The sequence below is a fragment of the Bombus huntii genome, chromosome 4 (genome assembly GCF_024542735.1).
Source record: "Bombus huntii isolate Logan2020A chromosome 4, iyBomHunt1.1, whole genome shotgun sequence".
Lineage (NCBI taxonomy): Eukaryota > Metazoa > Arthropoda > Insecta > Hymenoptera > Apidae > Bombus > Bombus huntii.
In genome coordinates, this window is record NC_066241.1 from 9,295,725 (window position 1) to 9,320,490 (window position 24,766).

The window sequence follows — 24,766 nt, forward strand, 5'->3', positions numbered from 1 at the left end:
TTGTGTAATAGTACATGTAACCGTGTACTTACACTAATAAACCATTCCTATCTTTATACTTATTGAGAAAACAAAGTATATTTATTTTGAATAAAATTGCTCGTTTTTTATTATAATTAAATTTTTTATTTTATTGAATATATACATATTACTAATATACTCTCTTTTTATTAAAGCCTTAGATTTTAAGAAAAACTAACAGTTTTCTTCTATTTTACACGAAAGTTAATAAATTATTTGAATATATATACATATATAATTCACATGTAAAAAATTTCTTTGTTCAGGGAGTACTCAAAATAAAATTGAGTTGATGTAATATAAAACATGCACATACATAGTTTTAGAGTTTTTATATTGTATAATTTGTATTTTCTACATTCAGAATAATATTTTATAATAATTTAACCATGAAATCAGAATTTATTAATACGAATGACTTGTATACGGAGTACATAACACATCTTTTACTGCAACTCTAAAAGTTTATTACATATGAAATGTTTATTAAATATTAAGTATGAAATTGTTTTATTTAATGCTACGACCTGTTTATTCAGTGTGTCATAAAATTACCTACGAAAATCCTCACGTTTTAGTACCTTCGGGACGTACAGCGTTAATACACATATATGTGTATATGCTTCATTTTTACGAGTGTATTACCAATTTTGATTTTTTATTAAAATTTTTTTTCCACATAACTCGAATTATCATTTTTAACTGTATATATCATTTTGTGATATTTCTGACATTTATTGAGAATTGAAGTTCAAACATATTAATAACTTAAAATTAATAACTTAAGCAACGAGAATTTACATTGTTCACATTTTCAAACTGCAAATTTTTTAAGGAGCTATATTATTTTAGATAATACATTAAGCTAAATTATTAAATAAACGATTATAGATAAATACTAAACAAATTTTCGTGAATATTTTTCTCACATCACTGTTTATATATTCTACAAGATATATATAATAAATAAATATTAATATCCTAATAGAAGATTACACAAGATATAATCTCCTAAAGATATGTATCGAAATACAATAATTACCGAAGGTATAAAACCATCTTTTCAAAAATTAAATTTTGGTTTTTATAATTATAGTACATATGTATGTGATACAATTTTATGTATACAACAATTTTTACTGCATTAGGGGGGGGAGGAAGGATGATATTTAACGTTTAACGTAACGTTTAATGGCAGAATTATTAGCTACAGGATTCATTAACACTTTGTATTTTCCTAAAGAATTCATATCTTAGTCTTTTAAAGATATTGAATTGTAGCGGCCAAAATTTATTCGTAATCAGCAGTTTTGTCAAATCCTTTATACTTTAAAATAAAAATAAATTATCTTTAAATATATAATATAAAATATATCATAAAAATAATACATATATCGACATATTCTAGTATCTAGAACATACTGATTCTATCTCTATTTCTTTTCTGACAGTAATAGTAATCATTTTTCTGTCGAAGTAAGTACGAGAAGTACAGAATCGAAAATTTAATTAAAGAAAAGATGGTTTCATATTTACGATTCTTATGATACGCTAACGGATGTAACACAACACAAATATAAAGTTTCTTAGAAACTTGTTAGAAATTTTACACGGTATAAATACAATTTGTTCTATGTTTTTAATAGCTTTCAATGCCAATTTTCGTTGCTTCGTTTATTACGACTTTCTACGAATTCAATTTATCACAAATAGCAATAAACGTGTCAAACGTTTCATTTCGAACTTTTTAAATGCAATTTAAGTTTGCAGTATACGGTGCTTCCGATCGAAAGAGTTGGACAGATCCAAGGTTTCGTTCCTTTCACAAGAGCGGCAGCATTTTCGTTTAAATGCCGGCACGTCGCAGTAACGTTTCAAACTTGGTATAGAGCAAAATCGATTCTTGTCTCTCCAGCAACGGGATGGAAATTCGATGGCCCTGGTCACGTGCTCCGTACAAGAACGTATTTCCGTCTTTACGGTTGGCCCGTCGCACCTGTAAAACGATTCGTTTTCCGGAGGAATGCAACGGCCTATTCGCGACTGTATATCCTTTCCGTTGTTCTTCGAGCACTGTAAAAAGAAAATACGATGCTCGAATACCGTTCGAAATTTCAAATATTCTAAAATAAATTCTTTTCTTTTCATCTTTCGCTATAATTGGCCGCTATTAGCACACTGCGGATTTCTACGCTCATACAGAAAATTAAAAATTGCCAAAATGCTGAAGATTCACGCGATACGAGAAAATATACAAAATATCCAAAGTACAACAGCCGTCTGTAACACTTGCTAAGTAAAACAATTATCTATCGAGCTTCTACTTTTTATACTCTCTTCACTGTAAATATATTTCTGTAAATACATATAATCTACAAAATGTGAAACTTAGTATATTGTTTCATCTATCATTTTGTTTTTGTATCTTTAAATATTCTGCATACTTTTCCAATCGCAGGTTGAGCTTTGTATCCCTTCTTTACTTTAAACGAATTAACTTTAATTTACTTTAAACATATTAACAAATGTTCACGAGGAATTGATTTTAATTTCTATGTCAATGAACCATTTCCTGATTGTTCCTGTTTAGCGCTATAAGCTCTACGACTGTTGCATCCTATTTCTTTCAACATCCTCTTAATACTATCTACCTTGAAAGTAGATATCAGACTGTAATTTCTCACCGAGGACCAATTCGTAAATATCCAATGTCCAGGACACGGTATCCTGTTGCATTCTCTGCTGCTCATAGGCATAGGGCTGGTTTCGCATATCGATGGCTGTACCATCGTTCGATACACTTCTAATTCGTTGTTTCTATTTACCTCTGTACCATTAAACCCCGAACGAACGCAGTAAAGTTGTCGTAATTGCATACCAAACCTTCCACACGTAGTTGAACACGCTTCCCACGGACCTGGTAGCCATTTGAAAGTACAACTGTAATAAATCAGACAAATTGCTGGTCAACTTTTTGCCCGCACGTATCATACGTATGACAAGCATGGAAACGCGCGTTAGCGTTAATAAAATAACAAAGTGCCGATATAAATAAATACGAAGCTGATCTTTTTCTTGTTCCTCCACGAACGTACAACCCTAATCTACAAACTGTATATACATGATACCTAAAGACGTTGCATTTCTCTATCTCTTGAATCGGTTTGGTTGTCAGTGGACATTTTCTTCGCGACACTATTCTTCCGGTTTCCTCGTCTTTGCAGACTATCATCTTCTGACGCGTACCACCGCCACAGCTGACCGAGCAGAAGCTCCAACCTCCGAATAGCCATACGTATCTATCCTTTGCATTCCTCTCATCGCGATTTAGGGAATATTCCAACGAAACTGAGGTCGAGATTCCTCGTTGTAGTACGTTTCTCGGCACCACCACCTGCAAGAAGTAAAATCGTCGATATCGTTAAAGCCCGAGGAATCAACGTACGTTCACATACGAATCGAATAATCCAATATATCGTAATTATGGATCGTGAATTTGTCACGTAAACTATTTCATATCTTTGTTTGTCTAGAAATTATGTAATTTCTTTTCATGCTTTATATCATATTATAACATTGCATAGAGATCTATCTCTCGCGATATGAATATCATTGAGGATTACATTAAGGATTTTGGATATTTTACTTTTCCTCTGTATTATGGTAATCGGTAAAGAAAGTTTGATTCGTGAGAATAAAATATCAAAGGTTTATCTCTTACCAAAACCACGACATCTTCGAACGCAGTACCATCTGCCTGTATAAAATACGTGTTATTACCGCGTCTCTGAACGCGAAAAGCAGCACCTTGTACGATCGTTAAATCTCGTTTACGAGAAGCTAGATTCTCCTGCACGTTGCGTCTTCTCCTACCGTCTCCTATCACGATCGTTAAATCATCCGATTGGAAAAGTCGAGAGCCAGCCATCGAGATGTTCATGTTCAAATTGTGAGCGTCGCGTGGTATCACAGCGACGCGTGTCACCTCTGAAAGAATCACGAAGCGGATAAGGATTAATCGTAATAATAAAAAGATGTAATAACGAACAAATTATTGATCGTAGAATCGACAGAGAATTATCCTGCCCCGTAACAATCTTTTTATACCGTTCGCGGATATTAAACGGATTTGTAGATATTATTTTTCAACAACGTTCGAGAAGCAATTTTACAATTGTGAACGATCGCGTATCGTTTCTCGCGCGTTAACGATTCTTGCGTTTCAAAGTAAATTTCTACTTTTCCATTCGATCGGATTTCCCTAAACGAAAAGACCACGTTCCTAACGCGTTTGACTTTTACTTAAAAACGTTTCCTCGTGAACCGAACGAATATCAAAAGCTGTCGTTGAAATTCGTACTCCAAGGATCATTGTGTAGCATGTCGAAACAATAACTAAACGCTGATAAATATACGCGATAAGTTGATATAGAGTTTGCTTGGCGATTAATCGACTCGTCTCGCTGTTGCGCGTCAGAGGATTTAAATCAAAAACGAAGACGCGCAGGAGTTTCGTTGCTCCGGGCGAATTGAACTAGCAACTAATCGCTCCGCTCTCGTCGTTCCTCTCCTGTTAAACTAATTAAGGACGTCGCGTCCCTTTCCGCTTGCTCGACTGTCCGACTTTGACGGAAACTTCATCGCCACTTGCAACAACTCAATTTGAACGGTGACTGGACTGACCTCGTCGAAGCTTCCGCTGAAACTTGTTGACGATATTCTCGCAGCTCGAATTGTCACCATCGCACACTCCACACGTGTCCAACGCTTTCTTCGACCCTAACACACGGTCGCATCCCATCCGATGGCACTCACCCTGCCGAAGAAATTTCATTTTTCATCAGTAACAATTAGAACAAGGAGGAACTTGGACACGCGGGTCGATCCAGGAAACGTTTTCTCTTTCGTCGAAGTCGCAGAAAGACAGAGAGAGAAACGTGTTCGCGTCTTTTCTGCAAGTGCAGTTTCTTCTTCGATATGCACGAACATTTTTCGTTGTTTATCATTTTTCACGGACGCTTGCCACAGGTAAATATCGATCGGAATAAAATTCATTCGTTCGAAGATTCGATTTGGACGACTGAAATGGTCGAGCCGGTAGAAAAAGGAAAATATACCGCCGTGTTAAGTCTATCCCGGATCTTTCGTTGAAATCGAGTGCCAAGTAGCGCAGATGTGATTCGACTGTGCGTATCATGTTGTGCGGAAAGTTTCTTTCGTTTTACAATTTCTTCTTTCGTATTGGTTTATCGAGTTACGTATCCAACGTGAATATTGTATCGAATCGATACGTATGAATTATGTATGCATATTTGTCGCATCGCTACAAAGTGGATCGTACATAGTTGGATAGAATAATATAAAACGACGAACGTTATTTCCTTGTAAAACGAAGGAAACTTTTCGGACTGCTGGATACATCGAACGAGAAAGTCGTATGCGCATTGAGACGATGGTTGTTAAATACCAAAGGTCGTGTTTCTCGAAGCCATCGTTTCACCGGATAAAGGCATGTTCCAATCAAGGCGGTAGCATCGAAGGTAGATTTTTATTCCCTCAAAGTTAAAATAGTTGTCGTGAAACTCATGGGAAATGCGAACGTTAATACCCATATAGACCATAAATATTAATAGTCGATCGTTGAATTTCTCGCCTGGTTTTCAGCAAATCGCGTTGCTGCTACGCGAGTATAATTCCTGATGCGTTTTGACGATCTGTGTGTTTGAATATGTCGAAGGATACGGGGATTTACATAATTGAAATACCGAGCATGCCGAGCTGATCCTTGCTTCGTGGAAGCACACTTCGCGTCTACGTATTACAAACATTTTCGAAGCACGAACCTTCAACATCGCAGGATATACTTAAACTCCTTGATACAGCTTAGTTTCTGCGATAGAGCGTGCCATTCCGTCGCTGGAAAAATTACTTTGTATCTTTATCGACAGTTTTGACAGCAGCGGATTATTCTCAAGTACGTTCGTCCATGTGAAGATATTACAAACATGCGTGACTCCTCTAACGTACAAGTTCGAAGAATAACGCGCAATGCGTCGAATGATACGCGTATGGGAAGCGCAAGAAGATGCTGTTAATTCGAACTGTTACCTTGTACGATCGAAGCGATAGGAAAAAAGGGGAGGATATCGTAGGTCTGACAAAGGACAATTTGTCATTCGTCGTGGAGAAAAGCTCTCGTGAAATTGACTGGTTATTAGCGTTAATACGTCGTATGATATCTGCTATTAATCGTTATACGATTGTTATAGGTAATGATAATTGCGATCCTCTATAAAGCAGAAAGGAGCAGACCGTATTCGTCGTTGAAAATTTGCGATCAAATAAATGGTAGATTTAGCAGAGAAGGGAGAAGAAACGCGCAAAGAAATCTGACAATGAACGATTCGTATTCAAATGGAAGCAACAGATACAGAGATAAAATACCGTGTCCGAATATTCGAGTAACTGTATGTAAACTTGTACTCCGACGAGTTCCGACAAATTGAGTTTTACCGTACTTTCGATCTTGTTATGGAACGTTTCACTTTACCTGTATACATATATTCGTGGATCCGTAGGTGCATGGCGTGCCATCGATCAAATGCTTCCTGGTGTGAAATATCTCGCCTGTCTCTTTGCTTTTGCAGATCAATCGACATCTCAAATTCTCCTGATCGGACACGTACGGCAGCCAGGTCACGTCGTTGTTGGATCGAACTCTTTCCAGATATAAAATATTACCGAGTTTGGTGCACTGTTGAGCTCTGAGGTCGACGGGAGTTAAACACTTCGGTAGGTCGCAAAGTCTGCAATCATCGCTGGCACCTGAACAATATTTCCCGCCGTAAGCAGGCCTTTGAACAAGAAAGCTGCCTTCAATAGTCGAGACACGAACGTTTTCTACAATATTCGTTTCAAAATTCTTCCCTTCGCTCCGATAAAATACCGAGACATTCTCGCCGTCGTTTTATCTCGAGTTTCAATTTTTCTTCGAATCGAATTTTAATCATTTTTGTAAAGATTCCGTTTGTAGCGTACCATTCGCATCCATCGCACATCCATTGTTAAAAAACGAGCGATTATTATTCGTCAGGGAATTAACGAATAATTAACGTGTTTCTCATTTGCTACTGAATTTTGAAACGATTCGAGAGAACTTGAATTACAAGCGTCGCTATATTAGGTAATCCGAATACTAACAAAGGTTTATTGCATTTTCGCGTTCGACACTGCACTCCTACTCCGCAAGTCCTCGAACATTTCTCCCAGCCGCTCCAAGCGCTCCAACCTCCGTCTCTCGGTTTATTTAGTATTATACCAAAATCGAAGCTCTTTCTATTCGTCGACTGACATCGACCGTTTATACACCACTGAAATATTTAGACTGTACTGTATATAACGTGCATTGATACATGATAACGTACTAATCGTGTCTACCATGGTACGTTACTTATTCCCTACTAATCATCGTAATTAATTAAAAAAATTGTTTCCTTGCGAGATAACTCTTTAACGCGTCCGCAGTGAGAGGTGCAACGAAGGATCCATCGCGACAGATATTTTTGATTAATGCGACAATTATAAACGCGTTGATTAAACCGTGCTAATCGTTCATTTCGTTTTCATTATACTCATCATTCATCGGTAGACCGCAGATATCGTATCTCTACGAATACGACTTAAAAAGTGGACTCTAGATAAACAATTGTTCCTGTTGGGTAGATGATACATTTACACTGTACACGTGAATGTGTGTGTGTAAGCGTTAGGGAGCGTCCAGGTCTTAGTCGAGACAAAAGACTGTCTCGCCAGATGTTAGAAGAATGTGGAAGAGTCGGTTGAGAACAAGCGTGCGTGCAAGAAGGTTGTCGAGGTCTTCAGAGTGTGAGATATATTGTATAGCTGTTGTGTGTGAAATAAAGTAAACGATTTGTATTTGCGAATCCTTTCTTTACCTTAACAGTTCCATTATTATTTATTGTTATTTCGGCATCCTGTGCGTCTTCTCGTCTGCAAATCTTTTTTATAAATGTAACTAAGCTAAACTACCTGCTGTCGATTTACCTTCGAGTCACCGCATAATGTGCCCTCCAGAGGCGGTCCCTTCTTAGTCTTGCAGCTTTCGGACACGTTACTGTTACCGCACCACAGACGAGAACACGGTTCTGCCACATCGAAGGTCTTGCAGTGCTCGTAGCTGAATTCGATGGAAAACTCGTTATCGAAACGATGATCGGATGGAAACGAGCAACGATAATTCGCGTATGAAACGTACCCTTCGCCGAATTCCATGCGACACTGCTCGTCCATCGTGAACGTCTCGCGAATGGTGTCTCTCAGTTGGGAGAGGCCATCGTGCTTCGGCTTATTCGACAAACAGGACCACCGTCTGCAAGTACCTATTTTAGGAGTATGTAATTCTAAGAAGGATATTCTTGCGTAGAGCGAGCATCCTTACCTCACTCTACGATGGAACTCCTTTTTTGAGCACGCGGACCAATAAAAATGATGGAACGTGGCAGCGACCATCGGTGCCATTACGCTTCCTCGAGATCCCTCTTCCTTGCACGCGTTTCCGGTCGTTTCGTCCCCGTCGTGAGTCAAACCTAGACTACGGGAAACACGTTTGTGTCGTTGTCGAAGCGGACAAAGAAATAATCTTGTTGGCGTTTGTCGGGGATCACGCAAGAGCGGCTCTCTTGGTAGTTTTGCGCGAAAAAAACCGTCACAAAGCGTTCGTTGTCCTCGTTATCTCGTATTCGATCGCTTCTTTCTTTTTCGCACGATCAACTTTGTACGTTTTTTACGTGGAAAAACGTAGGTTACATCGACCAACGCGCGAAGAAACGCGATTCTGTTCGGAAGAAACGCGTTCTTCGCTCTCGTACGTTCTCCGCGCGTTCATTTGCGAAAGAAAAAAGAAAGAAGAAAAACTAGTAACATGGAAACCTCCTCGCTCTGGGAAGGTTTTTTCATACGGTAAGCGATTTTCTAATATTTCGAGATTGCAAAGTTGGATGCTTCTTTCTCTTTGGTTCCTTTAATTTCCCGTTTCGTCATTCGTATCGCGCCATTTACTTTCGATTTGAATGCGAAAAATACGAGCATGTCGTGTATGGCGTTTATGCGACAGCTAATGGAACCTTGTAATATTATTTCCTACGAGGACGGTCGAGTTACGAGCCACGGTTTCTTTTGCAAAGTCGACACTCGCCACGAGTACCGTACGATGCGATAAAAAGAAATTTGATGTTGAGAAACAGGGTCAAGGTCAACTTTGCATTCCACTTTATTTAACTGATCTCCGTCGATCCGGAGGTATCGAATTCCTCTATACCGTGAGTTTACTACAATTTTTCTACATCCTCTGTGTACCGAATAAGTATAATCGCAATAAGAATGTGCTAATGCTAAATATAAATATATAAATACAGTATCGCTTTTGTCTGAAAAGATAAATTAAAAGTAAAAACAAAACAAGAGGATCTAGAAGAAATTTATGTTACAAACAGATGGGAATTGCAAAGCTGCAAGAACGCACATAATACGCAAAAATCTATGGCAGATTCAAGGTACAGTACTCGTTGTAATATTCGGTTAAGATAATAGGTTTTTCTACCCAGATTTCATTTTTGAAATTATCCTCGTAAAAATACGTATTTGCATAAATACGCGCAGTACGCGGTCTCTGCATAAATACTCAGGCCAGTTGTAAATATTTCAGTTTGCCAACGATATCCCAACATGTGGCATACTCACATGTGTGCTACTTCGTGAGCGATGATAAAGGCGCTGGTCAAGCCTTCGTCTCGATTTAACGCGCACGATCTCGCGGGATCGCATACTCCTGACACAGGTGCGTAACCGGAAGGACCTCCTATATCTAACCGCGTCAACCATACCGCAACATCGTGATTTACGTCCTTCGAGGACAGCATCTTTCTGTTCCATTTGTTCACGTTCTCGAGAGATCGTCTGGCATCGCCACGGCGGACCTACGACAACGTTTAATATTTTTTTCATAAAAACTAGCAAACATTACGAATATATTATATTTATTATTATATCACGTATTATATATTATATACAAATATTTGTCAAAGATAATAAATACATATGCAAGTAATCGTGTTGTTGATAGTAATCAAATGTAACTCGTGACGCTATTAGTATTTTAATCTTGCTGAAAAATGTTGAAAGTTCGCGGCAGCGTAACTTTTTCAAGTCGAAACGTTCGATAAAGTTGACAACAGGGTGGATTCGATACCAGAGAAGAATAGCAGAAAAAGAAAAAAGAAAAAAAGAATTGCAAGTGTCGTATAGTAATACGTCGCTATGGTATTATCGTAGATCTGTAACGTTAAATTAAGATTCTTAAGAGTCGAAAAAGGTTTAATAGACGATTACACAGATATTTTGGATACACGGTAAATGCGATGTTTGTCGATAATTCGTGAAGATTGTTTATTTGGAAATTTGTTTCCAAGGGATCGTTCGCGGTTGTCCGATTTAACGAAATGGAACTCGTCGCATTTTATCGACCTAAAACGTCATGCGCAAATATTTTGACCTATATAATTTAGATACTGTACTGTACAGATAAGTAGAAAATAAAGCAATTGACACTGGCATATGCGTATCTCAGATAGTTACTATTTTATCGAAATGATTCAATTTAATGGAAATCGCTTACCATACCGTCTCGTTTTTCCGCGTATAAAATCATTCGTACGATCACTAGAATCATGTTGGATTCGAGCGATGGGTCCATGTAAATTGCACTGACCTAGGATTAAAATACGTACGAAAATGTAACAAGCGTTAAAACGGTATTTGCACTCTTACAAATAAATTATTATTCAAAACTCCCGTAAATACGACGTATCTTATATAATTTTCCTATTTTTTATTGGAAAATCACTCACTGAATCGCTGAAATTAATCGATTACAAAATTCCATTAGGATAAATTATTCGCTAAACTTTTTCAAAAATACGTGTAAGCTTTGAACATTGTAAACAGAAGATACAGAGCTTCCATCCGAGTACACGATCGAGATGTTTGAAAGCAAGTAGCGTACCTTAAAAATACAAAGATACGCGTAACTCTGCTCAATGTTTTCCAGTTGCTTGCGTACGTATGTACGAGAAGGTATTCTATATCTAAGTATAGTAGCAGAATTACGTTTGGTATTACTTACGATGTTTAAAAGAGCCAAGATATATTGCTGTACTCGAATTCCATGAAAATCTACCACGGAATAATCAGCAGCTATTCCAAGCTCTAGCCATCGTGGCGGCGAATCTCTAGCTGCTGGTCTTTTCTCTAGAAAAGTACTAATCGACTTATTTCCGGCGAAATTAGAAAATCTCGTTGATAGCTTAAACGCATGATTATTAAAAGTATAATTATTTTTAAGTATTAAAAAAATTATTTATATTTATAAAAAATTTATATTTATATTTATTTTTAAATTTATATTTAAATTTATTTTTATATTTATATTTAAATTTAAATTTATATTTATAGAAAAATTTATTTATATTTATATATATTATATAAAAATATAAAGATATATTATGTAAAGTTTATATATATTATATATATTATACGTTTATTTATATTCAAGTATTAAAAGTATAATTATAATTAAGAATAATTATTTCAAAAGTACAATTTCAAAAATATCAATTCGATATCACCGTGAATTTCATCCTGCAAATTTCGTTAAAGTTCTTTACAAATTTTGGTAAATTGTTCTATTTTTCTATTTTTTTTACAGTAAACTAGGCAAGATAGACAAAGATTCGTGCAATGGATAATTATACAGAGTGGTTGGTAACTGGTGGTACAAGCGGAAAGGGGGTGATTCTACGCGAAAAAAGAAGTCGAAAATATAGAATAAAAAATTTAACAATTTAAAAATGTTAAACATTAAAAAAATAACGTCAATCGAGACAACGATCTACAGTTATAACGAGATCCGTTATAACGAGACGCGATAAAGTGCGCGCGTACCGAGCGAAAATTCAAAGTCGATTTTCTCGAAAACGAAGCCTCGAACGAAAAATTGTTATTCTATATTTTCGACTTCTTTTTTCGCTTGCACCACCAGTTACCAACCACCCTGTACGCATATGTAACAGACAGGGAATAATAAAATAAATGATAAATAGCGAAATATAGATGGACGTGTAGAAGATTAAGCGAGAGTGGAACGCAACAGGGAGAATAATTGTAAAGCTAATTGTAAAATAAGCCACTCTTATGTTATAAGCTGTTATTATTATTTTTCTACAGGATAGATTGGAATATCAGTTTAATTTCTTTCTTTCAGTAATATTCGATATTTCGTTAATTTATTAGCCGCTATATTACAGGTGGTAAGTAGAAAAGCAACGATAGCACAAGAATAGCATTTGAAAAAATATTTGCCTTACTCGATAATCTGTTCCTTTGCCATTTAGGACCAGAAAAGTATCCAATTTCCTCGGGATTTACGTCGATCGATAATTCTTCCACTATCGTATCGTTGTATTCTGCGGGGACATCGTCTTTTTCATCGTACAGAATCAATTTCTCAGCTTCTGGGTATTCCACGTCGAAGACGTCACCGGAAAGATTATAAAATCCCTGAACATCGTGGCTTAAGGAATCGCGTTTCCTTCGTTTCGACTTTCTCTTACTTTCTCTAACTTCAAATTTATTCGATTTCCCTGTAACCGAATTATCAACGTTTTACCACGTTTGCCTGTTTTATCTTCCCTCCAGCTACGGCATATTTCTCAAGACTCGTCGCTGATCTCGTTACGGATAAAATGGAAAAAATAGTTGCAAAATTTCTGAAATTGAAAATACCACGATACTGCAACAAACAACATACGTGTCGCAAAATTGTGACAAGTTCGAGTCGTTGGTTCGTTGAATTTACACCACCGGTGATTAAACGTGTTACGCTTTAATAGCAAATTGAATTTCCCAGTGGGGAAAATGAAATTTTACGGTAATTAAAGTATTGCACTTTTGTAAAAAAAATTCCATTGTTTTCCTTTCCCCGCGAAAATGCAATTTTACGACGGACATCATCAGACAAATATTCCACGGTATCGTAAAGCAGCCAGTTTTCCATCCGTAAAAAAGAATGCTATCTATAAAAGTGTCAATGAAAATTGATCAAAGTAACGTCAAACAAACTCGTTTAAACGGCGAAGTAAATAGACCGATTGCTTTTAACAAAACCCGTATCGTTACTCGTAACCGTTTTACTTTTAAATACCAATCGGCGCTGTTTCTCATTAAAATTTCGATTTAAATCGAACGAGAAATACAGCGTAATACTTGGAATTTTCTATCGTTTCTCAACCATATTTCGCACGTTTACGTCGCATTCTTCGATTCATCGCGATCGCGACGTCAGATTCTTCGATTTCGATACAAAGACGTTTCACAGCTTTCCACGCGGCGAATTTAATTAAGAAAACAAATAATTTGTTTATAAACTGCCAGTTACGTGCCTCGAATTTCCGATATATGCAATAAATTTCATTGCAACTTGATCCAAGTGGGTCATAAAGTTGCAACCGTGTAGACCGTGCCGCGTAATTCTATTGCATTCAATTTTCCGCGTTTCCAACAATTTATCAAATTAGAATTTATCCGCGCATCGTACGAAACTTTCCATAAAAATTGACTAATAAGCGCAGATATTTAGCTCCTCGTATTCGTTTTAATCTGTAAACGACGAGTCATGGAAACGATACGCTACGATGTATTTTCGATTTAGCAAAATTTCTTTCCATTTGATATCGACATTCAGATTGTATTTCCTTTGCAATAAATTAATTATATAATTAAATAAATTTATTGTTCGAACCGATATTAAGTTACAGTTCGAGTATACTTGATAAATTTTCAGACTCGATTTTCCGCGAACCTAACTGGAAAATGAAAACGTTTTATCCTATACTTTCACTTCGTTTTTCCACAAGGATTCGCGTTGTTCTCGCTTTCAGACGTTGTTCGGTTGCATCCTGTATATACGGGGTGTCCCAAATTTAAACCGCCAAATTGTAAGGGATTGATTTACAGACAAGAAGAAGAAAGAAGAACTTTACATAATGTTCGTCAACGGACCTTTCTTTACAGAGTTACGAACGAATATTAACAGACAACGACGCGTTTTCCATCGCAGCATGCAAAGGTTCGCTGTATTATCGTGTCAGCGCAGTTGCATGTTTTTTATCATGCGGCAACAAGCCCGTGTCGTTAATAGCTACAATAATAATACAATAAAAAATGATTACCTAGTATCTTTGATTGGTCGTTGGAGAACATCGTCCGTGTGTTCGGATAGAAGCCTGACATCGATCGACCATGCAATTAATACGATCTCGTACACGCAGTTCCCAACAATTCGATCGAGTTCCAAGAACCGCGTGTTTTTACTCGTTGCGCTAGTTGTTCACGCGAACTCGCATCTCCAGAACAAACCTTCCGTTTTGCAGTTGCGAAACCGTAAATACAGAAAAGAAAACGCAGTTCTTGAAACTCTGACGAAACGCCGATAATACGGTGGATTGTCGCGTGCCGTGGAATGGAAAATTCGTCGTTACTTCTTTCATACATACGATATTTGTTTGTAACTGTGGAAAAACGCGTTTATCGACCAGCATCGTGCCACATATTTTTCGGTAAATATTTACAAAGCGGACGATCTCGTGGTATTCAACGGCTTTCAAATACGTTTGCCAAGGCCAATATTCCGAACAATTTTTTCCCGTAATACGCTTTACCGTCGCTCCGCTTTAGTTTCCGCGATATACGCAGAAATTTCTGTCTCGACGACAGCGATGATTTCGATGATCGAGCGGTTTCGCTTTTCTCGATATCACGGCTAAAGCTTTCCCTACCTCGAACGACCTACGACGACGCAAAGCTTCGTACGAGTCGTATCCATCCTGTTATTCGATACGTAAATTTAATTCACGGTAGCCTCGTTGATTTTTCTTCCCTGTGCGAGTTGAGAATGATTATCCGTGTTAGGGAAGTGATACATTTACACTGTACATGAGAGTGTGTGTGTAAGGGTTAGAGGGCGTCAAGGTCTTAGTGGAGACAAAAGACTGTTGCCAGATGTTAGAAGAATCTAGGATAGTCGGTTGGCGACCAGCGTGCGTGCAAGACGTTCTTCAGAGAGTAATATAGATGTATAACTGTTGTGTGGGAAATATAGTAAATAATTTGTATTCCCAAATCCTCGAATTTCCTTAACAATCCGAAATGCGTTAGGTCGGCATATATAAATGTACGGACACCAACGTTCGAGACGTTCGTCCATGCCAAAATGAAGCGTAATCGTAACGTAAATTGAAGCAAAGTCTTCCGTAGTATGTCACGGAAGGCAGAGCCGAATAACGGTAACGGGTACGGGAAACGTTCGCTCTGTAAACGATTATCTCTTTTTCTTCTTTTTGCCTGTAGATTAAGCCCTCCGTGTTTGACGGTTTAAATTTGTCACACCCTGTATGCATTTGTAATTTTTACACGCATATATATATATATTTGTTTGTACTACGATTACCGTCACACTCTATATATGGTATTATCACATCGACGCTATCAGTTCTTACAGTATCACGATCAGAGTCAAGTTTAGAATAGAAGAACCAATTAACGACGGATCGCAAAGTAAGAAGCTTATAACGTAATCGGCAAGGAAGTCGGTAAATCGATCGACCAATCACCTACATCCAATCGCCCAACGATGAAAGATGAAAAGCCATCGCGATAACGATCCTTCTCACCTGCAGGATTTTCCGGATTCACAGACACGAAGCTCGAATCATCCCTGATCGACCGCCACCTTTCGTTTTTCGGCTGAAACATCACATGCTGGCCATTCGTCAGTGGCTGAACGAAGAACGATCTCTGACCGATCGACATCAAAGCGTACACTTCCTCTTCGCATATCGTCACGACGACGAAGGAACTCGCGTCTCCTTCCAAGCTGCCTTGTCGAAGATCGCAGTTCGCTTTGGCGTTATGTCGCTCGGACTTGGTTTTACCCTGGCGCACCCAATTCACGGTGAAATTCGACGACAGTATCAATCGATCGTTGGCCACGGTCCTTAAGGTCCAGTTGCTGATCTCGAGGAACACCGGCTCTCGGCGGAGATACTCGCGCCAAGTTTCTCGGTCTTCTTGGGTCGATCTTCTGTTCCGCGCGCTCGCATTCGGGATCACTCGAGGGTAAACGATCTCGTACTCCTGCAAACTTTGCAGAAAGTCGCTCATTCGCGACTTAGTAGCGATCGTGCCGAGCAGCCACGTGGCGAGCAGAAAACTGGGAAGTTTCGATTGCGTCATATCTCGCGCGCTTTGATCGAAATTTCAATAGGATTTTCTGGCTGCCCGAAACTCGCCAGGCATGCTCGTTCACTCGCAGACGTAGTTATCGCGACGAAAGGAGCTAGTTCGCAGACCCGATATTCTCATTTCGTTTCGCCGTTTCGAATTCGCCGGTTCGTAACGCGCTCGAAACACCGTGTCATATAGACGCGGATGCGACGATACTCTCGCGATCTAACATTTTCAATGTCTCGCGCTTTATCACGTAGCTCGCGTGCAAGTAACGCGAAGGTGAATCGTTGCTTTTAATACACAGGGTGTTGTTTAATCGATCGTATAATGGAGAAGGGGACGATTCTACGGTATGCCAGAGATAAAATGAAATCATAGAATACGATGGTTTGGTAGGTAGTGCTTTATCGCGAAGATTAACCGTGAATACTTGCTCCACGTATTTATATCAGAATCTTTTTCAATTTCCTTCGATCGTCGTTTCTAGGCGTACGAAACTGCCTCGTTGAATTCGAGCGTTTCTCGATTTCCTTCGACGTCTTTCAATTTCTTCTTTTTTCAATCGTCGTTCGCGTTCTCAAAGCTGTCTTCGGACAGAATTCTTAGAACGACTTCCAATTCCTTTCGATCCCTTTCGATTCGTCCAACCGTTAAGCTTCGCGAAACCGTTTCGCTAAACTCCTTTTTCCACTGTACTTGCGTATCGTAACAAACTCGTCGACGCGGTAACTCGCGTCGATTAACGATTCACCAGCAGTAAAGTAACCGGGAATGCAGCAAACTAGTAGTCGGTAGAACGAAGCGGAACGTAAGTGGAGCGAGCGATAAGAGCGATCGCGACAATCGCACGCCTCGCCGTGCGATTCCCACGCGAACGAATCATCAAATTCGAGCCAAAGATTCTCTCACTAACTGGAAGATTCGCGCCGATATTTTCCACGCGCGCGTTACAGAAATTCGAAGGACTTTCGCGAAAAGGACGGAAGGATGAGACGATCGATCGGATCTTGGGTCGATCGCGATATCCCGGACAGAACGTTTCGACGAGAAAGCGGAGTAGACGCGACGAAGGGGCGTCGTGCAGCGACTGGCGGCCAATTTATTCACCACGTGCCGTAGGAATTTAATTTTCTTTCGCGCAGGAACGATCCACCATGGCGGAAAGTAGAATATAATTAATTTCGATCTCGTGTCGATCGCGACGTTCCGGATGGAACGTTTCGCCGAAGAGGTGGAGCAAACGCGACGAAGGAGCGTCGTGCAGCAACCGGCGGCCAATTTTTCCACCACGTGGCACCACGTGGAAATTTAAACGTTCCCCATGAAAACGATGCACCATCGGCGAAAGTAAAATACGATAATTAATTGGACGTGCAGTCGAACGCGATATTCCGGACGAAACGTTTCGATGGAAAAAGTGGAGTAAACGCGACGAACGAGCTTCGTGCTACGACTGGCAGCCACATGGACGGAAGAACGCGGCTGGAAACGCACGCGAGTGCAGCGGCGAATTGTGCGTAAGAGTAAGCGCGAACGCGAGACTGGAAAAAGCACCAGCGCTTACCGCCCACTGAAGTTCTAATAATGGCAGCTTTATGTGCAATCACCGAGAAACGAGGATGCCGGCGAACGCATTGTTCGACCCCGACCGAGACGATTTAACAAGGGCCGAGGATTTCATCTTGAACGTTGCACTCGCCCCCACCAGAATTCTTCGCTTTCCCTTGAACCGCGAACTCGAGAATATCGTATTCGGTAAGGCGATGAATCTAATGAACGGGAATTAAATCTGTTCCGACAGCTTCCTTTGCCTGGATGAAAGAATAAGTACGAGAGATAAATTATGTCAGATAATGCACAGTGACTGGCAGAAAAGTCATATCTACTTACGTATATGAATTCTAAGTAAAATTTACATTAAACGTTCTTTTGCCTATTAAACAAACCTTTTTCTATTCTACGACACCTGTTACGCGTTTACTCGTCTCGTCGATTATAATTCAGTTTTATAAAATTACAGCTTTCTCGCGCCGATTTATTCTTCGAATTTTCTTCAGGGCTTTCGATATTTGCGATGCTCGGTGCGTGGTGGCTGTGCAGCTACAGCCTAACGATATCCGATATATCATCAGTATCTTTTATAATGTTATACAGTGGCTGTGAAAAGGTACTTATACGCATTAGGTTGTCCCAAAAGCTTCTTTCTCGTCTTATAAGGAAACAACGAATGCGCAACATTTTGTATTTTATTATTATTATTATTGAATTCTGTATGAATAAAATAAACTGGATTCTATTACTGCAAAATAGACATATACATAATTCAATAACATAATATGATACGAGAAATGTACATTTGTTATTTCCTTACAAAACGAAAGAAACTTTTGCGACAACCTAATGCTAATACTTACGTATCTCTATCTTTTCCAATCGCACAAGTATTTTTTTTTCATCAGGCGCTACATTTCACTTTCAACTAGTGTCAATAGTTTGTATTGTAGTCGTAGTTGTAGTAGTATAATACTATCAAGCGACGCGAAATTTATCTGTCCATCTGCATAGCGGGTGGTTTTCGACCAGTGCTTTAAGTAATTTTCCACTTTATTCATATTTTTGCTTAGATTCTGCTTCGTTTAAAAAGATTCACATGTATATCGACGTGAAAATTACTGGAAGATATTCTAGGAACTTGCAAGAGTATTCAAGAATTTTTGAGCACACTTTTTAAAACACGAGAGAACGTAAACAGAAATCACACGATCCTAAACGAGCCAGCGTGTAAATGTCAGTAAAGGTAAGGTTTTTGCAGACAGAGGACAATTAGTATACTTTCGATTAATATAATCGATTTTCATGCTGGGATAAACACGATAGTAGAAATAATATAGAAATACTTTTTGTAGCCACTGTAAGTAGCTCTTGGGTACAGTATTGTTCAGAAGTAGACAGCCGCTTGATTACTCTTGGCAAAATGTACTTTACTTGCAATATTGCGTAAATGGACTGTAAAATTTCATAACAGTTAAACGTAAAACGGACAACAGCCTACGTTTTGTAAAATGGTTAATCGAAATTAGGAGATAAAGAATTTCAGATAAGTAAGAGTAAAAAAGAAGAGAAAGACATTTGTGATTCTCTTATCCATTGATAAATTGTTGTTTGAATAATTGCTTCTTGGAACAAAAAATATTTCTTATTTACGTTTCACACGACGAGACGAATGGCAACGAACGAGATGCAAAATGAGAGATGCTTAGCATCGAGGCATCGCGTGTGGGCGATAGATTAGTATGTCTCTTCAGAAAGAAATTACATTACGCTTAACGACGATCGTTATTCTTTCTTAGAATGGTTTTATTTCCTCTTAACAAGGCGATGTCGTCTCTCGTCTTCTACGAAAAAAAAAAAAATTTCATTTTCTCTCTTAGTTTTCATTACACGATACGCCATCGCACGATAAATCATATTCCTTTATTCACGGTTGTGGAAATTTAATTCAGACTGATTCGTAGAAACAAACGTGTGTTTTCCATTGGAACAAGACCCTAAATTCCGTTAGAACCTTGCAGAAATTTAAGAACTTTGCGATCTTGCGTTTGGCGAGGTCGGATCGACGTTCAACCGAAGCTTGACTTCTCTTGACTTCTACGAAAACGATAACACGCAGATTTCCAGGATGCTGTTGGAAGAACAGAATGCACGAGTATAAACTGAATGCTTTCATTTAGGCTACAGGCTAACTACGTTAATTGGTTACAGCTGTAAACGCGCTGGTATAAGTTATATAGTTTAAGCGATTTAGTAGATACCTGATCTCACGTTTCCCTGTTTCCAGCGAAATTTTAGTATTGTAAGCGGAATGCGGATGTTTGTGCGTTTGAGAGAAATGTGCATGTGCAAAAACGTCCGGGCTGTACACTCTTGTTCACGAGTATCGAAAAATATGCCGATCGTTAAAATTGTTCGCTTCCTGCAAAATAATCAAAATAATTGGAAATCAATCGGAGTTAAAATTAAAAATTAAAGTAAAATAAAAAGAGAGTCAAGATATAATTAATAAAAGAATATCGTACAAAGATCGTACGAAGGAATTTAAATAAAAGTTGTGTACAATTTTCCAATGTCGTGTCCGCGAGAAAATTCCCATTGTATTAGGTTTCCCCAGAAGTTTCTTTCGTTTTATAAGAAAATGATAGATGCACAGGATTTTTTGTTTTACATTATGTATTACAATTTTGTTCTATTAGTAGAAAACGGATCATAGAAAATTCAATAAAATAATATAAAAGAAAAAATGTTGCGCATCTATTATTTTTTTATAATACAGACAGAGACTTTTGGAACAACCTAATATGTTTCTTATTAACATCCTTGGGAATGAAGTAGAGGATAATGGAAAAATGGAAATCGATAAAAAGTATTTATTATTATATCGAGATTAATCAGTTCTTTTTTTTTTTTTTTTTTTTAGAAAAGCTTGTTTCTTTGTACAATTTATTGGTAGTGTATTGCTATAACAATTTTTCTAAAATTTACAATTTAAATTACATCGGTTCGTTGAACGATCGAGTAATAACTTAGCAGTGTTTTAAATTTCATTCTCGTAGATTTATGAGAATTATGAGCATCGTATTCTTAAGAACATCCCCTTTTTATATTATCAATTGTTCTTTGATTTATCGACAGTAGAACGAGAACATCGTTATTATTTTCTTATTTCTGAGCTTCGTATTATCGATATCGTCGTAATTTTATTGACTTATTAATCAATATTTATCGTAATATTATTATGAAACGCATAACGAATGAAACTCCATGTACGTACACATTTACAAAATGAGAACAGCATTTTCATTGGCGATGCGATAAAATCTTGCGTATCGTGTTGTGGTGTAATATTACAGTGTATGTTACGACGTATGTATAAACGCGTTAATGGAACCAATTATTCTGATCAGTGACTAAAATGATTCACGATCGAGTGTTATTTCTGCAATGTCAGGACGGATACATGATAATTGTTAATGTAATTTGTAATATTAAGGCTAGAAACAGATCGATCCCTCTTATCGTCAGGTCGTTCGCAGCACCGGTACCGATATTGCAAAACGACTGCTCGCAGCAAGTGGTGCAAGCGGAGAGTTTCGTTCGTTCACCGACCACTATACATCCGGAGTCGCATTTGTTAGTACACTTTCTCTCCACCGACCAAGTTTGTGGACTGGACGTTGAATCTTCCGTGCTGGTAGTGTAAGAAAATCGCTTTACCTGAAGAGAGAGAAGCAAACGTGAAAGGAATATTTGCGGATTTTAAACTTTCACAGTGTTCGTTGTACGACATGTTATGGCAGATCGCAACTTGATACTATCGCGCGAAAAGAGAAGAAAGAGAACTAAAAAGAAAAGACGAGAAAGAATTGTACGTGTGCGTAAATACTAAAATTAATCCGAATATTTGCAACAATTGCTTGTTATACTCCGTATGACATTTCACATTGGAACTTGTAACGAACACGAGCGAGTGTGAACGTAACGTATTTTTAATCAAGGGAATATCAATTTTCAAACGCAAGAAATGTCACGGTAATATTTTCCGGATTATCTCGTATCATTTCCAGAGAATACGACTCGTTCAATGTTTATTCGGTCGACTAATAGCGATTACAGGTTTCGTCAAATTTTTACCGTGTATGTGCAAACTGTACGATTATACCATATCCAATATCATCGTTGATTATCAATAAATAAGAAGAACAAATAAAAAATTGCATTTGTATATTCTCTCAAATGTGTACACCATGTACATATATGTTTCTACGAAGCGGAAACAATTTCAATAAAGAACGCGATTATTATGAAACTGAATCAATCGACTATATTGAACATTTCCAAACACTAAAATTGCGTTACGTACGAAATGAAACTGTGGCTCTATCTTGAACGGTCTTCTCTCGCTCTCGCGTTCACGATAACTAATATCGCTTCTAGCTAGTAGCTGTTTGCTACGTTCTGTTTGCTTTAAAAGCACGCGACCGAAGCAAAATATCAAACATCTGTTGAAACACGTGCGCGCCCTGTGTATAATCAACAAGCGTTTGAATCGCTGTTGTCATTTGTCATTACCATACAGGTCCTTTTGTCACCAGTGCACTTGTGCCCGAAAGTGCTGAAGTTTCCGGTCAGATTGGCGCATCTCTCTCCATCTTCCATCGTATCACACTGATGACACCATAAATCGTTTATTCGTTCCGATGCCGCCTGAGTTCGATGTTGCGTAGTTGACAGTTGCCCTGATCATCGAGCACAATCAACCGACAAATACGTGTTAATTAATAGAAATCGTGATTTATCCTAGATTTCTAAAGATTATTAAAATCGAGCTAGTAATCGGACGTAAGACGTTGGGCAAATCGTCGTCTTCTGTTTTGTCTTTTATTTTTTAGAAATTTCTTACTCTTTGTCGATGTTAATGTTTCGTTAATTCTTCTACTTTTTCCTTTTTTTCTTTTTTCAAACAAATGTGTCAGATTTTTGTACATTTTTGTAAAAGTAAATGGATACTGGTCTTGACATTTAACAGATACATCGGCAATATGCGCGAGATGAAATTTAGTCGCGTTCGTTGACGAGGTCGCTAGGAAGATAGCGGAAAGGGATATCGTCGAGGAAATCGTCTAATAAGGCGAAACATCGGTTTAGGTTTCTTATTTACAACGGAATTCTTCGGACGTTTAGCTTTTTCCTGCCTATGTAAATTCCTTTTTCGATCGAATAGCGTTTCTAACGATATTTTGCCAAATTTTTCTGCTGTCCTTGTGATACGACCCACGGTAACACTTGGCAAGCAAAATATCGTAAACGTATCTGGAAATTACGAAAAATTTATTTCAATTTATTTCAATTAAACGTATTCCGAGAGCATTCGACGATTTCGGTTTAAGGCGTTATTAATGCTTATCCGGACTACCTTTGACAGGTAATCAACGAATCATACACAGGTACTCAACAATACCTATACAGTTATAGAAGATATTTCCAAGTTCGGTAAAACGCTTGCACGCACGCTTGACCAATCGTACCAATCCTCTGGACTTTCAGCTTCTTAACAGATTGGATCATCTCCGAAGACTTAAACAGACGGTATACGACTACGTTTGCATCTATACGACGATTGGATCTACGCAAGACTACAGACTCGATATGCACAAAATATTCTATGTGTATTTCACGAAGTTAAAAATTCTACGTATATTGCGCTGTTTTATTTCACATCTGGTTCCAATAGAATAAAGTGGATTAAACGTAATTCAATAAAATAATTTAAAACAAGAAGTGTTGTGCATCTATTATTTCCTTATAGGACGAAAGATACTTTCGGGACGTTAAAAATTCTCCGTGAGAATCGATTGTAATATTCTTGCTGTTAAAAAAAAAGACAAATAGTTTGTAATAATTCGTAGAAATATAGGCAAGACTGTAAATAAAAAAGGCAGACTCGAAATGCTAATTCATCGCGAAGCTTATGACGAAAGAAAAGTCGATTGAATGTACCGTGTACAATGATCGTTGTTTACACGATTCGTAACACAAATGGCTAAGACGTACGAGCGAAGGCTTCAACAGGTGCACTTTCCTCTGTATGCAGTCTATATGTAGAGGAACATCTTCGCTATAAATAGACGAAACATCGTTCCTTCAGACATCTAGTGAAAACTCTCTCAACGAAACACGCTCCTAAAACGCAACTTGCTCGTAAAACAAGCAGGGCCATGTAACTGAAAGAAACCTCGAGAAAGAAAGAAAGAAAGAGAAACTTCCATCTTCCATTACAGAAACGATCTTTGTTGAAAGAAGAATTCCTCAAATTAAAAATTCTCAAAGACGAAATACCGCCGTTGTTTATCCTGACAAATTATCTTCCGTCTTGACCAGTTACCTACTTTCGACGAGTATACTCGTCACCCGTGAAAAGCACTTGCAATTTTGCTGTTTAAACTGCAATTTTAGTGAAAACTAAAACATATTCGTAAATTTGAAGACGTTTCTACTATTTGGAAGCCAGGACTAGGTAAAACGAACGGACGAACAAATCTAAATAATTATTATGGAAAAACCATAATACAGCGTGAACGAAGTAGCTGTTCTATCCTTTCTAACGCATTTTAGTCGCGTTAGTCGCAACGGCTAACTGGTCGACACACTGTCGAGACGATCAACTTTGGTATTCCGATCGTATCGACGTGAAAATCAGCGTGACGAACGAGGCGTAACGATCGACGTTTTCTTCTCTGGCAAACACCGAAGATGGGCAACGCGTATCGGCGAATTTCACAGAAATATAATTTGACTGGTGGCGAAACGTGTGAGAAACGCGTCGAATTAA

The 24,766-nt window shown here is 38.1% G+C and overlaps 1 protein-coding gene across 6 annotated transcripts in view; it reads right to left on the reverse strand.

The window, feature by feature from the left end:
* Positions 1-338: 338 nt before the first annotated feature.
* LOC126864795 (A disintegrin and metalloproteinase with thrombospondin motifs 18-like) overlaps positions 339-24,766 on the reverse strand; it is a 42,482-nt gene continuing 18,054 nt past the window's right edge. For 2 of the 6 annotated variants that reach the window (XM_050616538.1, XM_050616540.1), the window contains 17 exons: positions 20,193-20,353; positions 15,825-20,062; positions 12,462-12,737; positions 11,222-11,346; positions 10,715-10,807; positions 9,781-10,016; positions 8,480-8,632; positions 8,297-8,410; positions 8,086-8,218; positions 7,977-8,039; positions 7,222-7,391; positions 6,572-6,875; positions 4,705-4,837; positions 3,743-4,008; positions 3,150-3,415; positions 2,706-2,961; positions 339-2,094 (listed from right to left, as the gene is read on the reverse strand). In XM_050616538.1, the coding sequence (XP_050472495.1) occupies positions 1,780-2,094; positions 2,706-2,961; positions 3,150-3,415; positions 3,743-4,008; positions 4,705-4,837; positions 6,572-6,875; positions 7,222-7,391; positions 7,977-8,039; positions 8,086-8,218; positions 8,297-8,410; positions 8,480-8,632; positions 9,781-10,016; positions 10,715-10,807; positions 11,222-11,346; positions 12,462-12,737; positions 15,825-16,386 (3,465 nt within the window). In that variant the 5' untranslated portion in view covers positions 16,387-20,062; positions 20,193-20,353 and the 3' untranslated portion in view covers positions 339-1,779. The remainder of the gene's footprint in view (positions 2,095-2,705; positions 2,962-3,149; positions 3,416-3,742; positions 4,009-4,704; positions 4,838-6,571; positions 6,876-7,221; positions 7,392-7,976; positions 8,040-8,085; positions 8,219-8,296; positions 8,411-8,479; positions 8,633-9,780; positions 10,017-10,714; positions 10,808-11,221; positions 11,347-12,461; positions 12,738-15,824; positions 20,063-20,192; positions 20,354-24,766) is intronic. The other 4 variants (XM_050616541.1, XM_050616539.1, XM_050616542.1 and 1 more) reach the window with 4 other exon arrangements.